At 40.6% G+C, this 18,800-nt stretch overlaps 1 protein-coding gene across 1 annotated transcript; it reads left to right on the top strand.

Moving 5' to 3' along the window:
* The first annotated feature begins 1,309 nt into the window (after positions 1-1,309).
* On the top strand, positions 1,310-18,688 carry TADA1 (transcriptional adaptor 1). Its single transcript, XM_079905688.1, has 8 exons — positions 1,310-1,586; positions 5,979-6,070; positions 6,331-6,396; positions 10,743-10,840; positions 12,310-12,519; positions 13,795-13,946; positions 15,808-15,970; positions 16,415-18,688. The coding sequence occupies exons 1-8, from the start codon at positions 1,513-1,515 to the stop codon at positions 16,565-16,567; spliced, it is 1,008 nt and encodes a 335-aa protein (XP_079761814.1). The 5' UTR covers positions 1,310-1,512; the 3' UTR covers positions 16,568-18,688.
* The last annotated feature ends 112 nt before the right edge of the window (positions 18,689-18,800 follow it).

Consider the following 18,800-nt stretch of genomic DNA (forward strand, 5'->3'; position numbering starts at 1 on the left):
GAGTCATGTGGTTTGTTATAGAAAGTGAAGTAACTAGAATGCGGAGTGCATACTAAGGGGTGATGGACAGGCCTGGGTGTGTGTGAGGTGGACAGGTCAGCTGAGTCCAGGTCATAAGAAAATTGGAATGACAGGTTAGGGAGTGTGGAATTTGTTCAGTAGTCAGTGGGGAGACATGGAAAGCATAAGTTGATAACTACTTTTTAAAAAGTCAAAATTTCTTTAGAGTTTTATGACACAGATAGGAAGACTTTACCTGACTTGTTCATCTTCGTATCCCCAGGACCCAAAAGATTGCCAGGCGCAGAATAGGAATTCACTATATATTTGCTGAAGGAATGGAGAAGCCTGAAGGAGTCTCTGTGGAGAAATTACACAAGATTTAAAAGCCATTTAGGATTATTTCAAATTTGGGGGAGGCAATTTGACCATATGCACCAAGACTCTTATAAATACTCCTGTCTTTAAATCAGTAATTCTATTTATGGGACTCTGTTCTAAAGTAATAATCCTAAATGACGAAAAGCTTTATGTATAAAGTGTATTACAATATTGCTTTTAATAGAAAAAAATGGAAATAATCAGCCTAACAATTGGGAAACAAGTTACTGTGTGCCTTCCTCCTGTGCGGTATTTAATATGCTGTCACCAAAATTATGATTATAAAGACAATACCAGAGGAAAACATTTATATTATTAAGTATAAATATAACAAAACTCTACCAAGATGCACAATTGAAGATAGAGTATGATTATAAATTATGGGAAGGGGGAATCTCTCTTAGTTAAAAGGGTTTTTCCCGGGGTGGTAACATTTTGTTTTCTTTCTTTTCCTCTTATCCTTCTGTGCATTTTCCTGTTTTTCAAAATTACTTCATTCACTCAGCAAATATTTACTGAGAGCCCACTATGTGCCAGGCACTGCTCTAGGAACTTGGGGAAACATCAGTGAACAAAACACAAATCCTGTCCTCACGGAACTTACACATTTTAGTTGGAGAAGGCAGAAAATTAAAAGATAAGTCAATTAAGTGGCATGTTAGATGATGAGTGATCGGCAAAAAAAATAAGGCAAAGAAAGAGAATAAAGTCAATACTACATTTACTTTTTGACCTGGAGGGGGAAGATATTCATCCAGCTAAAAGGACCGAATTCGGAACTTCCGCAGCGGTAAGACTGAGAGCCCGGGATACGCCAGCCCTGCAGGTGACGCTGCAGCCCGGGCCGGCCGCGGCGGGTTTAGGTGGGGCGCGGGAGCGCTAGGTGAAGCGGGTCACGTGATGTGAGGGGGCGGGAGCAGGAGGACCACAAAAACACCGAGTTTGGCTCAGCACTTTCTCTCCAGAAAGGCGGGCGGAGCCGAAAACCAAACAAACGTCTTCTCAGAGCTTGGGGGCGGGGCAGGCGGGAGAAGACGGAGCCTCCAGAGCCGAAGCCTTCGCGGAGTTGGTTTTTCGGTTGCTGGTCGTTGTGGCCGAGGGGTCTGAGGTCGGGCTGAGACGTGGGGAGCAATGGCGACCTTTGTGAGCGAGCTGGAGGCGGCCAAGAAGAACTTGAGCGAGGCCCTGGGGGACAACGTGAAACAGTAAGAACTCCCCGGACGCAGCCTCCGGGTTTCCGCGCGGGTGCTCCCCCAGCTTCGGGCTGCCGACCCACTATGGAGTTGTCCCCCGCGGCCGCGAGGCCTGTGCAGCCCTCGCGTAGCGGGTGGCGGGGCCTCTGGGTTTCTCGGGCCCGGGAAGGGGCCGGCGGGCAACCCCGACTCACCCGGCTGGAGGGGCCGGGCCTCCCTGGTTCCCTCCGGAACCTCGCGGGCGCCTTCGCCCGAGGCTGTGCCCTGGGTGGGGCGGGAAAAGCTAACTCCACGCCTTCACGCCCAAGGGCCTGTTGGGCGACTGCGGCCCGTGCGAGGGTGCGGGACGCATGTGGCTGACTACCGGCCTGGTCTGAGTCGGCGCCGCGCAGGCGGCCCGCTCCCGAAGGGCTTCCTGGAGGCAGAGGCTTATTGAGCGCGGGTGTTGTGGAGGCACTGTCGGTAAGAGCGTGGACAGCAATTTCGGAAGGCAGACAGACCCTCCGGTGAAATAGTCACCGAACAATGCTGCAGTTATAGTGATGATAGCAGTAGCAGACATTTACTGAACACCTTTTAAGCGCTCTGAATGTACTATCTCATCTAATTCTCACAACAGAGATGTGAGGTAGGTGCAGTTATCATTCCCGTTTGATAGATGAGAAGACTGAGATTTTGAGAGGTTAAGTAACTCTTCAAAGTCATGGCAGGATTGGGGCCTTTGCATCTGATTTCTGGCTCTGATACCTTACAGAGGGTTGCAAAGGACCCCAGAGACTCTCAGACAGACTTTCACCCAGGTTATAGCAGGGGACCGAGTACACAGTGGGGTCAGATGCTGAAATGGCCGAGTGTAAAATCAATAACTCAATACAAGGCTGAAGTCATAGAAGGAACCCTCCGAGGTACAAGGTCAAGTTTGGAAATTTTCAAAACATTGTCATTACAATTTTATTTTTCTAAAATATAAGAAGCAAATTTTAAACGTTTAAAAGTATAAGTCTTGTGTTGTTGTTGCTAGATGGTTTCTGTGATATTCTACACGTTTGCATTACTCAACAGACACTTTGAAATGATGTTTCCGGAGGAGCAAGGTGTTTGGGGGATCTTTCTTTTTCTCCAGCACTTTCTCCTTCTCATCTTTCTACTTTTCATTATGACTGGAGATTGAAGTTACTTAACTTGGATGTCATACGTGATCTTTGGAGTTTTTCCTTCTTGTGAAATTTTGGGGTGGCAGAATCTACTTTTCGTCCTCGCAAGATAGATATGCAGAATTCCCATGTAAGCCTTCTTGGAACACTCATGGCCTAAATGGAATAACTAAGAACAAAATATAATTTTTAAAGATTACTTTAATATTAGGAACGTTAATAAATCAAACTACAAACACTAGAATTAAAATTTAATCATCTAATCTGTTATTTTGGCATAATTATTTAATTTTTTGTAAACATTGATTCCCAAAGATAAAATGTTCTACCTAAAGTTATATTTTAATATTCAGGTTGACTTTGTCTCTTTCCTTGCTTACTTAATTAAAAATTCTTAATTATTTTAATGAGTAAAATTGACAGCTTTTACCTTCATTAATTACTATAGCTTATTTTTGTAATACAGCTAAAATTTACACTTTTTAAGCACAAAAGACTTTTCACTCGGTTACATCTAAGATGCTTACAGATATTTGAAAGTGAATGTTTCCATGTTACAATAAACCTGGCTTGTGTGTATAATTGATTGATTAGATGCGATGGTGAACTCTGTGATACCACACTCCTCACACAAGCTTGGGGTCGCCAGAAATGTTGAAGTTAGCATTTCCTGTTTGGTCTTTAAAGGTCAACACTGGCTGTCAAACGTTGGTCACATAGAGCTGCCAAAGCTAATTTGGTGCATCTTTAGCTGAATCTCCACTAACACCGCAATCAAAATACGCTTTTGTGCCAGGAACAGTTAATGGTACAGTGTTGTTCTCTATTAGTTTTTTCCGTTCTCTCATTGTCTTTCCCCCCTTCTGCTCCTTGAAAATTCACGCTTCTTGGTTGAACAGTCTGTGATATTGCTATACAGTAATTTCTCACATTTCCTCCATGAGTAGTTAGCTTTGGTTTGTACAACGTGACCATTTAAATGTGGTCCTTGTTTGTAGGTAAAATATATGATAAGGTGTATAAGGAACTCAGATATGAGTTGCTTTCTATTTATGCAGTGGCCCTAATGTTCTTTATGTCAGGTTGTGTGCCCATGTCAGCTTGTAGAAAGAAATGAGCTTTGCTGGCTAACTCACTTTGTATAGTACCCAGTAGAGTTCTGGGTTCAAATGGGTGCCTAGGTTTTCGGATGATTTAGCCATATGTTATTTAATTTTCTTCAGGTATCTCAAGTGCTTCCTAGTCTGACCCATTTATACTCATCACCCATCATCCTCACCTACATAGAGGTTGACTAACTTTGTTTTTGGTATTTTTGAGGAAAACAGTCATTTGCCCATGGCTATACAGCAAGTTAATACAGGGACCAGGATTGGGGAGCGAGTCTTCAACTTGATAGCCAGTGCTGGCTATTTGAAAGTTTGCCACTGGAAAAGATAGACAGCATCATGTTGGCAGAGCCTTGCCTTAGTTCTGGAACAAGTTCATACACCAAATATAAATATATTTGCCTCTTTCTTATAAAATAGGAACACAGGGCTTTTAAAATAATGAAGTTTTTCTCATGTTACTATTTTCTTTTGTTGTATAAAATGGGATAGGAAAAGACTTCTGTTTTTCTGTGGAGCTTTATTTCATTTTTTAGTTGTTCTTTGAAAAAAAAAAGCAGAGGTTGGGGCATTTAAGTGTTTGATGTTGGGAAGTTATTATTGACTGCTGGGTGTGACTAGTCACGTGGAACATGGTGCCAGGCTCTAGAACTAACATGTTTTGCTGTTGAATGAAATGGGTCTTGGGAAGCTTTAAGACGCCACTAAAGCTACGGGTTTTCTCCGGTGTGGGGGGAAGGGGGGGATGAGGGCAAAGCACAGGAACCCAGGCAATTACATATATACTTAGTCAGACTTAAGCTAGTCTACATATGGGAGAACAGGAGAAACCCTGCCATGGGTATAATAGGTCAGTGAGAGCATTAAACCATCTCGTTTAGGAATCGCTCCTTTTTTTTGTTCTTTTCTGTTAGAAACTCAAATGAGCATTAGAAAGTAGTTAATCGTGAATTGAAAGTGATTGTAAAACATACTAAGTAATTTTTAGCCCTGTTTCTTGAAGGAGGAGTAGCTTTCTTCAGCACAGAAACAAGGGGTGTGGATGTGAAAAGTAAAGTATTTTACTCCTATTTCTAATAATGTTGTTAAGGTATAAAAGATTGGATCCTTTCTTCCTACTAGTTAACTAGTAATTTTTATGATTAGTGGTTGATTTTCACTTTAAAAACCACTAAGTTTCTCCTATGCTCAGGTGTTTTTCTTTGTGGCGAGCTGTTTTAGAATCCCATTCAGCCAGGATAGATTAAAACTTGAGTTCATTTGAAAGGAAAGAGGTTGCCCAGAATTGGTATTAATGCCCATAAAACACATACACATTTTAAAATATAAATCTTTTTAAAATTGAGGTATAATTGACATATAACTGTATATTAGTCTCAGGGGTACAACATAATGATTCAGTATTTGTATATATTGCAGAATGGTCACCACAGTAACTCTAGTTCACGTCTCTCACCATACATAGTTTAAAAAGTTTTTTTCTTGTGATGAGAACTTTCAAGATCTCAGCAATTTTCAAATATGCAATATTTGATAATTTTAATAATACTTTAAAATATAAATCTTAAGTGTAGGTTTCTGGTGAGCAGGTCTTTTAGAAGGGCAGCAGTGAGAAAGGAAAGGTACAGCAATGGTTTTTGGCTGGTTGACTCATGAGTCTGATTCTATGACTACTGCTCAGTCCCTTTTAGGGAGGACTTTCCTTCTTGTGATGGTATTCGGACTCCTAAGTAGCTTAAACAACAGAGATTTATTTTCTCACAGTTCTGGAGTCTAGAAGTCTGACATCAAGGTGTGAGCAGGGTTGTCTTCTGAGGCCTCTCCCCTTGGCTTTTGCCTTCTGTCTCTCTCTCTGTGTCCTAATCTCTTCTTATAAGGACACCAGTCACACTGGGTTAGGGCCCACCCTGCCGACTCCATTTTTCATTAATTACCTGTTTAAAGGCCCTACTTCCGAGTAGAGTCACATTCTGAGGTACTGGGGGTTAGGGCTTCAACAAATGAATTTGGGGGGAACACAACCCAGTCCATAACACTAGGGAATGCAAAATTTCCTTCCTCTTCTGGGAGTTGAGGCAGATAAGGTGAACTTGGGGAAGAAGCAAAACCTGAGGCTCTTAATATTGTTTCTGCCTCTGCAGATACTGGGCTAACTTAAAGTTGTGGTTCAAGCAGAAGATCAGCAAAGAAGAGTTTGACCTTGAAGCTCATAGACTTCTCACACAGGATAATGGTAAAATAATTATCTGGGGAGTTATTTTACTGTTCTGAAGTTTTCCCAGATTTGCAATAAATTAAAAGTTTATTTAAAATTTTTAAAAAATTTTGGTTTTAGTGGTATAAGGTCATTTAAATAATGTGGATATTTAAAATTAAATGGAAAGAATGGCAGAGTAGGGGATATCCAAAGTTCTTAAAAGCTAGACTGAAACAGTGGGTTCCTTATGTTGTAAATATTCTGTATTTGACTTGTGACAATCTTCCCTTTTTCAGTCCATTCTCACAACGATTTCCTCCTGGCTATTCTCACGCGTTGTCAGATTTTGGTGTCTACACCAGGTAAGGGAGTGGGAACACCTCCAGGGATGTCAGTCAGCAAAACCACAGAATGCTGGGCTTACTAGACTTTCACTTCCTTTAACAGACTTGTTTGCAAATGAAATGTTCTTTGAACTGCTCAGAAGAAACATTTTATTGTGTAATAGAGATTCTTCTATAGAACCTTTTTAAAGCAGGTGATTTCTCTGTCCTTTCATTGACTTTTGGTCTTTACCCCCCATTCAGCTGGGTTTAGATTACTTAAATAAATGAGAAGTGAGGAGGAGGGTAGGTGGTCAGGAGGAAGAAGCTGAGGAGTGAAGGGAGGGAATTTGGTGGTTAGGAGAGCGTTTCCATAGATATAGGGAAGGTAAAGTACGTGGAGGGGAAACCACAGCATATGTTGAGAACCTGGACTTTCTCCTATTCTTAATTAAGTGAGATATTAGCACCTGGAAGGTTGGAGCTTCAGCATGTGTTTGGCAAACTGTTGGTGAAGAACAAAGGTAGTAATAGCAGCATGGTGGGGAGGTATGTGGATGCTAAGTCTGTCACTTCGACCTAAATAAATAGGTATAGACAGAATGATTCCTTTGTCCCTAATTTTTTGGAGCTTAAGTGGTACAAGTCCCCTCTTTCAATTTTATTTTAATCAGTCAAAAAAAAAGGTAAATGCATTAAAACTTTGCCTCATGATAAAGCTTATCCTGGGCTCTTGTTAAAAACTTGAATTTACAGGTACCTCCTACTGTAGATTAAATTGAAGTTTTTGTTGTTTAAAGGGCCTGTGGTGATTCTGATGATCATTTATTAAAAGCCCATGTTTACCTAGAAGTGACTAGTATTTTGTATCATCCCCCTCTGCTAAGCTCTGTTGTAAGATAGAGAGTTCAGATGAGATCTCCTAAAGGCTTGTTCTCCACACTCAAAGAAGTCGCCATTGGTGTGAAGAATAATAAGCAGTGAGCGTTTGTTTACGGAGGTTGGTGTTACAGAGGGAAGGCAGTTTTCCACTCCTCACCACACCCCTCACTGCACATCCTACACTGTGTCACATTTCTAATGTTTTATTTAATTTAAATAGAAGTGGACTTTCGCCAGTTAGATCATAAAGATAATCCACTTCATTGTATAAAGTTTAATTTGATCAGAAAAGCCAACATTGTGAGGATTAGATCTTACTTTTTAGGTAGGTATATTCTAAAGTGGCACTCACCCAAAAGGTTCAGTGGGATGATCGGAAATAAAAACCTTGGTTGGGGCTTCCCTGGTGGCGCAGTGGTTGAGAGTCCGCCTGCCGATGCAGGGGACGCGGGTTCGTGCCCCGGTCCGGGAGGATCCCACATGCGGCAGAGCGGCTGGGCCCGTGAGCCATGGCCGCTGAGCCTGCGCGTCCGGGGCCTGTGCTCCGCGACGGGAGAGGCCACATCAGTGAGAGTCCTGCGTACCGCAAAAAAATAAAAATAGAAACCTTGGTTGATAGGAGTCAAGGGGCTTGGGTTCAAGTTTAGGTTTTGCCACTAGCTTAGATAATGTAGTTAATTATTGAGTGTTCTTAGCGTCCACATTTATAAAACAGAGACAGTAATATCTACCCTGCAGGATTATTAAAAAAAAAAAAAACAGATGAAAGAACATGCAAAAAGTGCTCTTAAAAATAAAAAATGCCAAACAAATACGAAGTGGTATTAGTATAGGTGGCTGATTTTAATTAAATAAAGCCTTTGATATTCTTGAATATTTGTTGTTGGTTAAAAATAAATGAAGAAACATTAGAATTTAGAGATTATTTCTCAAATACCCAAAATGTCTTCCTTTAAAATGAAATTAATATTTGCTGGCAACAGAGGTGATTTCTATTAAAAGTAAAGTATAGAAGTACAGTTTTTTGTACTTTAATAATTGTGATCAGGTTGGTTACTGTTTTTCTAAGGCAGGCAGGAAAGCTGATTTTAATAATGTTATTTATTGAATACTGTAACTGCAGTGCCTTAGACGCTTTATGTGCGTTATCATTAATCCTCACAACAACTCTTCAGAAGTATTAGCCTCTTTTTTTGTATGCTAGGAAACAAACTTCAGAGGAGAGAAAACAAAACAAAATAAAAACTTACCTGAGGCCCTCTTCAGCTAGTAAGTAGAAGTGTTGGATCCAAACCAGAATCTGACTGCTGCTGTGAAGCCCTCCTTCCTTGGGGTCAGAGTCAGTCCTTGCCATGCTTTGCTTCCTCACCCGAGGTATATTTGGCCACTCAGCAGCAGCATCGCCTAACATCAAGTTCCATTCATCAGGGAAATCATCTAAGATTGACTGGTCTTACCAGGTGTGATCTAGGTGTGCCAAAGATACTTAAAGCGATGGAGAAGAGGAACTTGACTTTCCAAACAGTTCTTTTTTAGCTGAGGAACCAGGAATATTTTTTCAAAGCTTTACGAACTCATTCTTCCAAAAACATCAAGATGAAATAATGTTTTGTTAGAATGATGGGTGATTTTTTTTTTTTCTTTTCCTAAAAAAATTCTTTGGGATATTTTTTTCAAGTGTACTGTAATGAGCTTGTATAACTTCTGATTTTTTTTAACACTAAACTATATATGTTCATGGTTTAAAAAAAAATAGTACAGAGGGTCTTAGAATGAAAAGCTTCCCCCTCCTAGACCAGCTTGTTCTCAAAGACAACTGCTTTCGCTTTTTGTTCTTCTTATGGGACCTCAGTGGCTCCGTACAGTGTGCTGAAACGTCTTTCTGGATTGACTGGTTTTAAACATCCATCTTGCCTTATTGCTCTGTGTTTTGTGAGATTTCCTCAATTCTTTCTTTCAGCCCTTCTGTCCAGTGCATTCTTTAATTCAGCAATTTTTATAGCGTCTTCTTTTTGTTTTATGGATACCCATCTTCTCAGACTTCTCTGAGGATATGAATTAGAAATTACTTAAGTTCTTTGTGTTGCCTGAATTCTTTATCTCTAGGATCTCAATTTTTTTTTTTTTTTTTTTTTTTTACTTTGGTCTTTCTTACCATGTTACAGCTTATCATCAAATGTCTGAGAATCCACATTTACGAATGAAGCATAAAACCTGGAGATTGTGCTTTAGAGTGAGCTGACGGGAGGCCAGCCATTACAGTGAGGTTCCTCAAATGCCAGCTGCAGAGAACTGTGCTCTAGGGTACCAACATTCATACCAGCTACCTCAGTAAATCCCAGAAATTTTGTTCTATTTAACTAGAGAAGAGTTCTCCATTCTCCATTCCCTGCCACCTGTTTATACTGCACTGTGTACAGGAGTGAGTGGGGCTGGTTTCATGGGGCCAGGAACTGTCCATGAACTTGGAAGGGCCTGCACTTGGTTTAGTGCTGTACTGTGGTTGTCTTGAAATTCTTAACTTTTGAGCAAGGGACCCTGCATTTTTGTTTTGTACTGAGTTCAGTCCTGGGGGTGAGGGAAGGGGTTTCTATGGATGACTTTTCAATATAGATCTTCCATTAATCTTGTTTTAAGCTGTACTATCCCTTCTGGTTCCCACTGCACTCACCTTCTCCAAATCCAGATTCTTTGTGGATATCTACTAGTCAGGTTTATTTACTTCCACCTATTTACCAACCTTGCCAACTTAGGTCACAGCTTCCAAGTGTCCGCTTTGTAAGTTGGCTCCTTTTTAGCCCATCTTTGAAATTTGTTGATATCTTATCTTGGTCTGCCACTCGTTTTGCTTTTTATCTGTGTTCTGGATGTGTGCCATTTACTTTTTTGTGTGTGTGTGGTACGCGGGCCTCTCACTGTTGTGGCCTCTCCCGTTGCGGAGCACAGGCTCCGGACGCGCAGGCTCAGCGGCCATGGCTCATGGGCCCAGCCCCTCCGTGGCATGTGGGATCTTCCTGGACCGGGGCACGAACCCGTGTCCCCTGCATCAGCAGGCGGACTCTCAACCACTGCGCCACCAGGGAAGCCCCCATTTACTTTTTTCTACTATCATATTTAGTAGGGTCTTGGAAGAGAGAGGAGTCAAATACATGTGCTTATTTCACCATCTTGAACTAGAAAATTCTGTCCTGCTTTTATAATACTACTGCTACTAGTAAGCAAACAAACACCCAGTAAACAATGAAAAATGTGAAAAACAAATTTGTCTTCCTAAAAGAACAATTTTGGTTATAGCTAGAGAAAAAAATGTGATTTGAGAGAAGTTGTGTTTAGGGAAGGAGAATGTTTTGTTTAGAGAAGGAGAATGAGAGATCTGAATTTAAGCATTTGTTCATTTTCATCATTTGAGCATTTCATACTTTTTTAGCCTAAAGTGAAAACAAACTTAGCAGTTATCAATTGTCATTCTTTTCTCTTATGATTGTTATTTCTCTGTCTTATAGAGGGTGCTGGATCTTTACCCTGGACAGGGGGTTCTGCAGCCAAACCTGGAAAACCAAAGGGAAAGAAAAAGCTTTCTTCTGTTCGTCAGAAATTTGATGTAGGTTGTTTAGTAGATCTTGGTAACAACTGATTTAAGCACTGGTGTGATGGAACTGGCTTTAGTTTTTTAATGAATATTACAATTCTGGTAGTAAAGTTGGAAAAAAAGGGCATGATTTGGGGAGAAAACGGTGTTATTATATTTGAATTTGGTGAAGAGGGTTTCAAAGATTGTGTCTGAATTTTTATTCCAGTTCGTTATTGTGTAATTATTAATATGTTATCATTAGTACCTAATGATTTTTCAGTAATTCAACAACTATGCCTGTGTTCTTTTTCCTCTTAAATATCTGTGTGGAATGAATAATGTTTCTCAGATTGAAGACTTCTGTTCCAAGGGTCCAGGAGGCCCAGAGGCCTCTGGCAGGATGCTGCTGATGCCCCACTAGGCCTTGAGCCTTCTGGGGATCCTCAGAGAAATCTTGAAGGCATTGGGCTATAAAATTTGTAAACGTTTTAGAATAACTTGCTTTTTTTTCAGGTTTATATCCAGGGAACACAGTTTCCCAAAAGTATCCCTTTTATAGATTTGACTGGGTATTGATAGCTTTATTCATTAACATTAACAAATATTTATTTATTTCTACCTTGGCTCTATGTTTTAAGTCAAGAATATTCGATCTGGAGGGCATCAGTATCTCCAGAGAGGTATACTTGGTTTAAAAAAGCATGTTTGATATAAAATACAGTTTTATACTTACTTGGAAAATGGAAAAACAACAAGTATTGCTTTTATAGTACAAACTTCAAACAGGACAAGCCATATTCGCTACAAAATCTTGTGAGTTGGGCTTAAGCAAAAGCTACTGAGGCATATCTCCCACTGATTATGGAGAATATAATTGGGCTATCAGCATCTCCCAGAGGAAGGCTGAGATTTTATAAGCGGAAAAGATTGGGAAAAACTATTTTTAAAAAAACTAATGACTGTGTCTTAGAAAGATTCTGTGTTGAGAGTTGTTAGTAGAAGATAATGGTAAAAGTTACACTACCCTACATTATCTTGGGATATTTGTTATTAGATCTGTTATATTGGTTAGCTAGGTTTTTTTAGGGCTTTTCTTAAGCATTAATTATATATTTTTATTTTCAGAATCTGCTTACTTACAAGTATACTTAAAATACTCTGACTTGTTTGAAAATAGTTTTATATCTTCTCCTTCTCCCCAGTTGTTATTTTTAGCACAGAGCCATATATTCTGTGATTGCCGAGGTATTAATTGAATAGAATAAACTGCTATGCATAGTACTGTTATTCCCCATAACTCATGTCTTCATTATTACTATGTAATGGGTGTGAATCTGTGATTAGTTGTGCATGAGTTACTTTTTTTTTTTTTTTAACTTGTGGTATAGTTTTGGTGGCATTAATTTGTGGGATCTCAGGTCCAATTCATAGGTTACTTTTGTTTGTGTCTTATTACTTGCCACATAATGAATAATTTTGAAAAGTTTTCTTACCCATAGCATAGATTCCAGCCTCAAAATCCTCTCTCGGGAGCCCAGCAGTTTGTGGCCAAGGATCCCCAAGATGATGATGACTTGAAACTTTGTTCCCACACAATGATGCTTCCCACTCGGGGTCAGCTTGAAGGGAGAATGATAGTGACTGCTTACGAGCATGGGCTGGACAACGTCACCGAGGAGGCTGTCTCAGCTGTGGTCTATGCAGTGGAGGTTGGTTTGCTGGTGGCAGAAACACTCTTACAGATTGAATGTGACAAGCTTGTGTGAGTTATTCAAAGCTGGTACTGCAAGAAAAGAACTAAAATGTGACTCTGATCTCAGAATTGTCATCATTGAAAGTTGTTTTCTTTTGAGGGGAGAAACATCACAATCCAAACAATTGCCTTCAGTTAACAGACTAAACTTTTCAGAAAGGTTACTTGCATAACACTTTGGATGTTTAATTTCTCAACAAGGGGACAGATTTTAAGCAAAAAAAAAAAAAAATGAGATTGAGAATCCTAAAGATTAAAATCACTTGATGTTGCCGTGGTACGGCATTTGAAGAGCATTATTAGACTTGGCATCTGAACTGTGGGATTCTTGTCTCCGCACACTCTTTCATTCATTCATTTTACTCATTTAGTTACTCGACAGAACATACACTGGGGTCTAGAGTGCACAGGTACTGACCGGTGACGCTGGGTCATTCCTTTCAATTCTCTGGGCCTCCGTTTCCTTGCCGGTACCTCAGAGATTATAATAGCTTTCTCAAGAAGTTATAAACATTGAATCATAAGTTGTACCATGAAGTCCTGACATGAGCTGATCTTATTGGTAGAATTGAAACATCATCCCTGACCCCAGCACCCCTGTTAATAAGGGTAGGCTGGGACTGGTTCTGTCTCTATTTTCGCAGACATTCTCTAACCCTCTCTTAGGTACTTGGCTCTCACAAGGGCGAAGAGATATTAAATACCTAACTTTCTGTTTATTTCCTATATATCTTTTGTTCATGTGGCTTTTGAGAGAGCCAAGGTTCTTTTTATGCAAGGATTTTAGTAGATTGGGCACTATAACCAATATGTTCCTGATGGTGAAACATTTTGTACCATTTTAAACCAAGCTTCAAGGTAGTTTGCTGCTTAAAAAAATTACTTATTTTTGTACTTTTATTTAAAGCTATCTGAACATCATTTTTGAGGGAGAGGAGCCAATTCAGAGATATAAAAACTTTAATAAATTTTAAAGTAGAGCAAGCCCATCCTAAATAGAACTAAATAAAAATAGCGTGTCTCCCTTTGCTCTTTTCTGTACCCTCATACCCTGGTATGTATGGCTCTGTGGCTGTTTCGTGAACATTCGTCTGGTTTCAGCACTCGTTTGCCTGTCTCACATCTCCATCCACTAAATGCCAATAAACATTTTTTGGTCAAAGGAAGTTTTATGGTTTGCTTTTAAAGAGGAGTTCATGCTATTTTTCTCTTTTTTTTCTTGTTTTTACAGAATCACCTTAAAGATATATTGACATCAGTTGTGTCAAGAAGGAAAGCTTATCGATTACGTGATGGTCATTTTAAATATGCCTTTGGTAGTAATGTGACCCCACAGCCATACCTGAAGAACAGTGTAGTAGCTTACAACAACTTAATAGAAAGGTATGTGAAGTTTCTTGTGATCTTTGCATCCATCCTTCCTAATTGGTTACACTACTCTTTTGTAATAGACCACTGTTAAAGTTGGTTACTGGGGCTCTGTGCGTCTAAGGTACCTCTGAGAGCAGTATGGTTTTATTTTCTTAAGTTGCATCCTTGCGTGATAACCAGTGAATTCTTATGGTACTCTTTATGTTAGGAGTGAAGTTGTAGAGTTTGGCCGCTGCATGTGGTTTAAAGTGAGTGCCCCCCACTTTCCGAAGTACAGTGGAGTAGGTCCCTGGGGCAGTGCGTCTGGATGGTTCCTGAGGGGCATCACCTGACTGGTGGGGGGAGTGGGCCGGCTCTCACTCAGGAACGTGGCCTGTGCTTGTTGGGTCAAGGTTGGGTTTCTTGATGGTGGGAGGAGGAGCAGTAGGTGTCTCTCCAGGTCCTTTTCTGGCTTTTTTAGCTGTAGCTCAAGATAGCGGCCTGTGCTGGGTGTCGTCAGGTTGCTCTTGGCATCCTCTTGTGCAGTTCTGGTCTCTCAGCTCCGATCTCTGGAACCTCTCTGTCTGCACTCCACTGTGGGCTCCCAGGACCTCTCTGATATTCTGAGTCATCCCTCTGAGATGACCTGGATTACCTTCATCCCTGTGTTGTCCCTTTTCAGGGAGAAGAGAGGTAAAGAGATGACAAGGGAGATAAAACTTCAGAGAGAAAAGTGTGATTGGGAAGGCTGGCAGGAGTGATGCTGGGGAAGAAGTAATGGGCAGGGAAGGCAGGAGGAGTGACAGTGAGGGGTGTGGGATGGGAAAGCGGAGCAGGGAGTTGAAGAGAGCAGATGGTGCTGACACCATGGGGAGGGCATGGTGCTGGTGCCTGTTACATGGCCCCGAAGACCTTGAGACGGCTCACAGGGCTCATCTTGAAGATCACTGGCTTAAACTGGGTTCACTATTTAGATTGCCATAGGTGAAGATTTACTTTCTTAATCTCATTCAGGCATATCTGTTTGGGATTATTTGTTCTCATTTGTGAGTCATTCTTCTCTAGAGAAAAACAAACCAAAAAGAGTAAATGAGTGGCCCCTCGTAGCGGGCGAGCGCTGGAGCCGTGTGTGACCCTGCCGGGCCTCCAGCTGCCCTCTCCCCCTGCCAGCCTGTCCCTGTGAGGCTCCTGTCTCACCGTCGGCCGCTTGTTTCTCTATCAGCGCTGCCTTTGTCTGCTGCCGGAGCCCACGCTCATGCTCCACTTGTGCTTTCGTTCTAGTTCCCTCTTCACTGTTGTTTCACCTCCTGCGTGTTCTCCAGAATTGCATAGGTTATCTCCTACTGTATTACGATACAAAAATTATGTCTGACTTCCCAGCTGATGTTATATCTGGGTTCTATTTTGGGAAATTGGCAAGATCTGGATGAATTTTCTCCACCCTCCATTTTTGCCTGTTGCTTTTTTTGTGCTTTATTTTCTTTTCTTGTTATTTTTGATCCTCTTGTCTCCAGTATCATCTACCTTCCTCTCCAGGTTGGTTGTTTCCAATTTCATTTTCCTTTAATGAAGGTCTGTTACTTTTTTCCAACTAGAAGCTCTTTAAGGGCAGGGAACAATTTTGACTCAGTATCCTGACTTAGTATTTTAGCACTGTGGAGGGAGAAGGGTAAATGCAGTTGCACTGCATTTTATTTCCAGCCCAACAGATGGGCTGCCTTTAAAAATTAAAATTATAGACTACTCGTGTATACACTGGCTGAAAGATAACTGGATTTCTGATTCACGTTGAGATATATTTTATAGGAAGTATTCTAGCAGCCCATCCCTATTCTGTTTGTTCAGTGTTTCCATCTTACTTACTGGGAATATTTCTGAAACATTTTGTTTCCAGCCCTCCAGCCTTTTCTGCTCCTTGTACTGGTCAGAATCCAGCGTCTCACCTGCCTCCTGACGATGCTGAGCAGCAGGCCGCACTCCTGCTGGCGTGCTCGGGGGACACGCTACCCACGACTTTGCCTCCAGTGAACATGTACGACCTTTTTGAAGCTTTGCAGGTAACTCTTGGCTCCTTAAGGTTTACCTGGATTTATGGATAGGCTCAAAGTTTCTTCAAGTCTACAAAGATATTCACTAGCTTCTCCATTTCCTGGCTTTTGTTTTTCAGTTTCTATTGTTTGTTATTAAAGCCATTAATAGTAACCTAATCTTTCAAACCCCCGGCTCAAGAGTCCTTCCTAACTTACCTCCCGCATCTCTCACCTCCCCAGTGAAAGAAAAAAAATCTCCTTGTCCCCTTATTTCTATTTCAGAGCCTTGTTATTTCCTTGTTTTCTTGTTATCTGATTTGGGATTAATTAGGTTCTGGCTTAAAACGTACAGGTTTGTGTGTCTTTTGTGTGAGTGTTTTGTTGACACAGATCTTACTTTCATTTTCTGTGTTGGAAAAATAAGCATACTGAAGTATAATGGGAGACGTGCTGATATGTTTTCAATCCCAGGTACACAGGGAAGTCATTCCTACACACACTGTATATGCTCTCAACATTGAAAGGATCATTATGAAGCTCTGGCATCCAAATCATGAAGAGCTGCAGCAAGACAAAGTCCACTGCCAGCGCCTGGCAGCCAAGGAGGGGCTCTTGCTCTGCTGAATTGGGATTGGAGGGTGTGGGACCCTCAGCAAATTCATTGATGATTGGGAATTGAATGCTTTTGGGGGCCACATTTCAAGACTGAAGTGTGTAGAGTAAATATAACCTTTCCTATGGAAAGGTGATAGTACATTTTGTGTTGCTACTGTGAAGCCATTAATAAATCTGATTTTAATAATGACCCATATCTCTGTATGTATGTGTGTGTGTGTTCCCAGTTATGGGAATAGGCACTGAGAAAGTTCTGTGCCTGGAATGGTGCTGTTTAGGCATCTGAGGCCTAGTATCCTGTGGTCTGCATGTGAGGTAGGTGACATTCTAGAACAAAGAAGCTGTTATAACTTAGTCCCCACGATCAGCAGGACATCTCTGTGTTTAGAGACATCACGTATTCTGTATCTGGCAAGTCTAAAATTTCTGCTTTCCTCCTGAAGAAAGAACTGTGCTTTTAACACAGTGTTAAAAATCAGTTATCATTTTTAGTGATGAGTTTTATATATGTATATATTTTTTTGTGACCAGTTTAATTTTTAACAGGTATACGTAGTTGCCTAAAGATTCATTCCAACTCCATAGAAAATAAGACTTAGCAATGCTGTGCTATTAGAGAAAATAAAGTCCTTTCTTTAAATTAAAAACCAAATCAAAACAATCTCTTAGAATGTAATTAACCTTATAAAATATCTTCTCATAACTCAAATTTCTTTTATAGAGTTGTTATGCCCAAAGACTTTGATTGGCAGGTTCATCTTTTAATTATTCCTATAGGAGTCCATGTGAACATACTGGATTTATACTAGGTAATTCTCCTATTCCTATGAAATATCTTTTTCTATACTTTCAAATGGCAGTGTTACTAGTAACTGTTTGTTTGTTTAGAGATATGTTGCTTTTTATTCAAGAGATGTTATTGGTGGATACGTTAGAATGTACAGATGGGTTTACGTAGGTCTGAATAATATATGTATAGATATGTATATATGGTTCAATATCTGGATCTGTGTATTTGGTTTTGTACTTTAAATGCGACGAATAAACCTTTTGGGAGAAAACTTTTTTTGTTTATTAAAGTAAACATATAAGGAATACCACCTTCTACAGAAATATGAAGAACCTTGCTTTCTGAGATCTTAGCAGAGACTTTTCAAAAGAACGTACTACATGAGAAAGATTAAAAGCAGGTTCCAATTAAGGCATGTCATTTCTTCCTCTTGTGATATGTAGGTTAAGACTAAAAAGAAAAAATAAACAGCCTAGTTTCAGTTCTTGGCACAAGTCTGGAAAGTCCTTTAGAGTTTTCAGTAACTCAAGAATTTTTAGGGTTTGTAAGAATTTGAACTGGTATCTAATTGCATATAGTGGTTTTGGCTTGGCCTATCCATGTATCTGAGTCTTAATGCTAAGTATGTGTTAAATTTCATGTGTTCCATAGATGGAGAGGCAGCTAGAAGAAGCCTCAGACATGCCCTGCTGCCCACTGCAGTGGCAGGTTCCATAGAAATCTGTATAGCAGAGGGACCTCCAAACAGAAAAATTCCTCACTGCTCCGTAGGACCTGGCCTAAGTCCCTAGTTGCCTACTCTGGTGGGACCACAGGACACCAGAGGACTCTTTTTGCCTCCAAGTTTCGGGCCTACATGCCAAGATCTACTTTCCATGCCAGTTTCCCTCAAGCATCATTTTGTACAGTGGAGAGATTGGGTTGAGGGCAAGGCAGGCAGGTAGATAGAGTGATACTTAGGATTTTTCAAGAGAGCCAGAGTTCAAATGCCTTGTTCCACCAAAGGTGGCCTCCAGCCGTAGCACCGTGGTCAACTGTGGGATCCTGAGTGCAGTCTCTTCTATAATTAGGTTCTTAAGAAATCATGAGTGCTTATTATCAAGCATCATTTAGAAAAATAACTATTTCAAAGAGGAAAAAAGCTACTAGAAACCAGATAATTTCAGGCTTAGAATAGAGCTTAGTTTTCCTGTAGGGATTTCAGTAATTGTCTTTTAGCTGTAGGTATATCATTGTGCAAAACCAGGTTTGATCAGGCCCACCTTATTTTCTACCAGGTACCAGAGTGCTGGCTTAGCACACATTCTTATCCCCTTTGTCACCCATTGCTGGGATCAACCAAGCACATAATTTCTCTAACACTTCTCCCATTGTCTGAAGTGAGCACGACGTTCCTGATCGAATTTCATGAAGCGTCTTCTAAATGATTGCTCACTTTGACCGTAGATAAAT

The sequence above is a fragment of the Stenella coeruleoalba genome (assembly GCF_951394435.1).
Source record: "Stenella coeruleoalba genome assembly, chromosome: 1".
In the NCBI taxonomy this organism is placed as follows: Eukaryota; Metazoa; Chordata; class Mammalia; order Artiodactyla; family Delphinidae; genus Stenella; species Stenella coeruleoalba.

Coding starts and splice junctions, on each gene's coding strand:
- TADA1 (XM_079905688.1), top strand. CDS start 1,513: ATGGCGACCTTTGTGAGCGAGCTGGAGGCGGCCAAGAAGAACTTGAGC. Junction 6,071..6,330: donor ACTTCTCACACAGGATAATG/GTAAAATAATTA, acceptor TCCCTTTTTCAG/TCCATTCTCACAACGATTTC. Junction 12,520..13,794: donor CTGTGGTCTATGCAGTGGAG/GTTGGTTTGCTG, acceptor TTGTTTTTACAG/AATCACCTTAAAGATATATT.